The 3,716-nt window shown below is 44.8% G+C and overlaps 1 protein-coding gene across 2 annotated transcripts in view; it reads left to right on the plus strand.

The window, feature by feature from the left end:
- Positions 1-3,716, plus strand: part of LOC102675612 (tubulin-specific chaperone cofactor E-like protein) — a 10,182-nt gene that overhangs the window by 4,689 nt on the left and 1,777 nt on the right. For both annotated transcript variants that reach the window (XM_006621517.2, XM_006621518.2), the window contains 3 exons: positions 1,510-2,550; positions 3,015-3,184; positions 3,499-3,607. In XM_006621517.2, coding sequence (XP_006621580.1) covers positions 1,522-2,550; positions 3,015-3,184; positions 3,499-3,607 — 1,308 coding nt within the window. In that variant the 5' untranslated portion in view covers positions 1,510-1,521. The remainder of the gene's footprint in view (positions 1-1,509; positions 2,551-3,014; positions 3,185-3,498; positions 3,608-3,716) is intronic.

Genomic DNA, 3,716 nt, shown 5'->3' on the forward strand with positions numbered 1-3,716 from the left:
AGTACTTGAAACAACCTCTGCTCGCTGCTCTCTGCGTCAATTAACCCTCGCAACGTAACGAAACTAAAATATCCTATCGACGTGAACCGAAGATATAAAATCAGCCTCGAGTATCCTCAACTGCTTTGCCTCTTGTTATTTATATCACTCTCTACGTAATACCGCTGGATTAATTGCCATTATATCCAGCACGCACCGTCCCATTCACGTCGAGCTATCAAATCAAGCCAAACTGCAAGAGGAATCGATTAACACACTTTGACGTTCGAGAGGTGTTTAAAAGTGATCGAATCGGTTTGAAAACGGTTCGAGCGCTTTGCCAGTAAATCCGTCTATAGCGCGCTACAACGGTGCATCGAGCTGCCTCTAGTGGGCTTCTCGTCGGCCAGACCCGTCCGGAGAAAGTTAATTTCGCATGGCCGTTGAACCGATATCGCGATTACGTAGGGGAAGCCGGGGACTATAATGCAACAACGACTATTATGCCGGTCCACTGCTGTGCGTCGAGCGGATCGCGCGGACCTTTGTCTCTCCATCGCTCTGTCCACCGATTTTCCACGGGGATGAAACTGTTGCGTCCCTTTTGCTGCAACCTATACGGATATATAGACGGGAGAAGATCGTTAGTTTTTCTCGTCGTCGAGTCTTGCAACGTAACAAGATAAATTCGCCGTTAGAAAGGCGATCTGGGCGACATATATGTACACAGAGACGAATCAATGGTTAAAAAGTTTCGTGTAAATGGAAACGACACGAGTTGGCCTGCCTCNAATTTTAACGCGTTCGGTGAAAGTCGAACGCGTTCAATCCGACTATTCGTTCCGTTGTGAAACGATAGTTTCTTCAAACGTTCGGCGCATGCGTATAGAGCGTACACTATGAAATAATCTTTTAGCTTTATTTTCCTTGTACCTTTCGAACTATCGATGTTTCTGCACACGTCGATTCGCATTTTTGCACTCGAGAGATTCGACGGAAGGAGAATTATCTTTGGAACGATCTTTTGTCGAAAAAGGTGGAAATAAAAGGAGAATTGCGTGGGTGAAGCTCGTCGTTCGTCGTTTTCCAGCAACAACAAGGGAACCAGTACCGGTTTTCCTATGCGCAAAAAGACAATATACACGACCTTAACAGATATGGTCAGACCAGATATCCCGACGTTTCGACCTCGAGGATCCGTTCGATCCACGGACTTTTTTCCTTGTCTCAACTGCTCTTGTCCTCCCTCTCTTCCTTTTTCTCGTTCTTCCTTTTCCGGATAACAAAAGCCGTCTCGCGCATCTCGCGAAACTTTTCTTTGTTTCTCTTCTCTCTCGGAGAGCATTCGGTATATTTTTACCGATCAACGAATATTAGAATATTAGAAACGATGATGTAGAATTTTTAAAGAACGACGAATTAAAGAAAATATAAAAGAATAGAATTAGTATTAACACGTATGTCTTTTTTTTTTTATAATAACAACAATTATAAGGAAGGATAATTATTTAAACTAGTGATCGGTTTCAGAATGCAGTAAACATGCCGTCATTGTTAGAGGCGCTGGAGCTGAAGTACGGCAGTTCAACGACCGACTGTTCCCTCACGGACGAGGAGACCGAGTCGAGCTCGCCGAAGGCCGCCCTCTCGGTCAGCATCTTCATCCCGAAGAAGTCGCCCCGGCACACCGTGCCGGCGTTGCTCGTGCTGCAGGACTGCGACATCGAGTCGGCCGGGAACGACGCGGAGAAACTCAGCAAGAAATGCAGGAACGTGGAGGAGCTCGACCTCGCGCAAAACAAACTGTCCCAATGGACCGAGGTGTTCGGTATTCTTCAACACATGCCCAAGATCAAATTCGTGAATCTTAGCTTCAACTGTCTTGCCGAGGTTCTCGAGATCAAGCACGGGAGCTACGACATGTTGAAGAATCTCGTGTTGAACGGAACCAGGGTGACCTGGTCCACGGTCCAGGGATTGATCCGTCTTCTTCGTAATCTGGAGGAGCTTCATCTTTCGTTGAACGAGTACAAGACGGTCGACCTGGACTATCAATTACCCGAGAATAAGAACGTGTCCGTGAAAAAGCTCCATTTCACCGGGAACCCCGTCGAGGTGTGGAACGAAATTTCGAAACTTGGCTACGTATTCCCCAATCTCGAGAGCCTTGTGTTAGCCGAGTGCCCGATAAGGTCGTTGGCTCTCGTTGACAATAGAAACTCGAACGAGGAGCCGTGCTCGAAGAAGGGGGCGGAGAATCTGAGCGAGGACAACGAGAATATGAACAATCTGGGGGGGGAGGAGGAGGAGGAGGAGGAGGAGGAGGAGGGCACATCGATGGTGGACGAGAAGGGGAACAGGATATTCAGCGAGGGAAAATTGAATTACGACAGATCAGAGTCGGAATCGGAATCGAGCGGCACGACTATCAGGTCGTCTCACGATCCTTTCAGAAAGCTAAGGTTTCTGAACGTGAACGGCACCCTGTTGTCCACGTGGGATGACGTAGAGCGGCTTGCCAGGTTTCCAGCGCTTAAATCATTGAGGATTCAGGGCTGCCCCCTTTTCGAGGTAAATGTTCGCTCGTTGAAAATTTGAAATAATATAGCATCGAAATCGATCGGTTAAAATAACCGAGAAAATAGAAATGGAAGACGCTAAGGAGCTAAGATGGTAAAAATCGTAGGATTTCTATCTAGTGCGCGCCACTGTGTACTAGAATTAACACATTGGCACGAAATCAAGCGGATCAGTTTACTTGTTGTTCCATCTCTCGGAAAATAAATTTTAACGTCCCGTTAAAATAATTCTTTGAAATGAAAATTAACAGGTAAGAGGATACATTAATAAATCGATCGAAGGTAATTCGAATTAAAAGAAAAAAAAAAAAATCGTAAAGTCTAATATATATATATATATATACTATAATATATATATATATATATAATAATATATAATATAATTATTACGTATTAATTTCGATGGACGGGATGGAGAAGAAAAGAAGGGATTAAAATTTAATTGGCCAATTTCAGAGTCCTCGAGAGTACACCGAGCACGAGAGGCGGCAACTGTTAATCGCCAGACTTCCGAATGTCGAGACATTGAACGGCGGCGGGGCCATATCCTCCCAGGAGCGCGAGGACGCCGAAAGGGCCTTCATTCGATATTATATGGACAAACCCGAAGCGGACAGGCCGGAAAGGTCGAATTTGTTTTGGTCACGATCTTTGTTTGCGCTTTGTTTACATTCTCGTTTCCCGCTTCTCCATTTTCTACTCTCCCCTCCCACCGTACACGTATCATATTTCACCTAGCTTTGTCGTTCGAATGTCGTTAATGATCCGCCTTGCGAGTTCAGTTCTCGCCGTTTCCATTTCGGTCCCTGCTTCGATCGTTTCTATTCTAGTACACGAACTGGCTACCCATAATGTTATTCTAGTTTCACGGTCATAGTCATCCACAGCCAGTGGAACAAACGTCTTTTTTCTTGACCCTGTTGTCCATCATTGTTTTCAGGTACTCCGAGCTGGTGGCTATTCACGGAAAGCTGGATCCTCTGGTACACGTCGATCTGACACCCGAGAAGAGGGTCAAGGTCACATTCACTTACGGAGACTTAGTCGAGGTAAATTTACCATTCGAATTTAATTAACGTCCGTTTAATTAAATTCAAAGATTATTGGCTGTCCATGATTATATATATATATATATATATATATATATATATATATATA

Source organism: Apis dorsata, unplaced genomic scaffold, assembly GCF_000469605.1.
Source record: "Apis dorsata unplaced genomic scaffold, Apis dorsata 1.3 scaffold_631, whole genome shotgun sequence".
In the NCBI taxonomy this organism is placed as follows: Eukaryota; Metazoa; Arthropoda; class Insecta; order Hymenoptera; family Apidae; genus Apis; species Apis dorsata.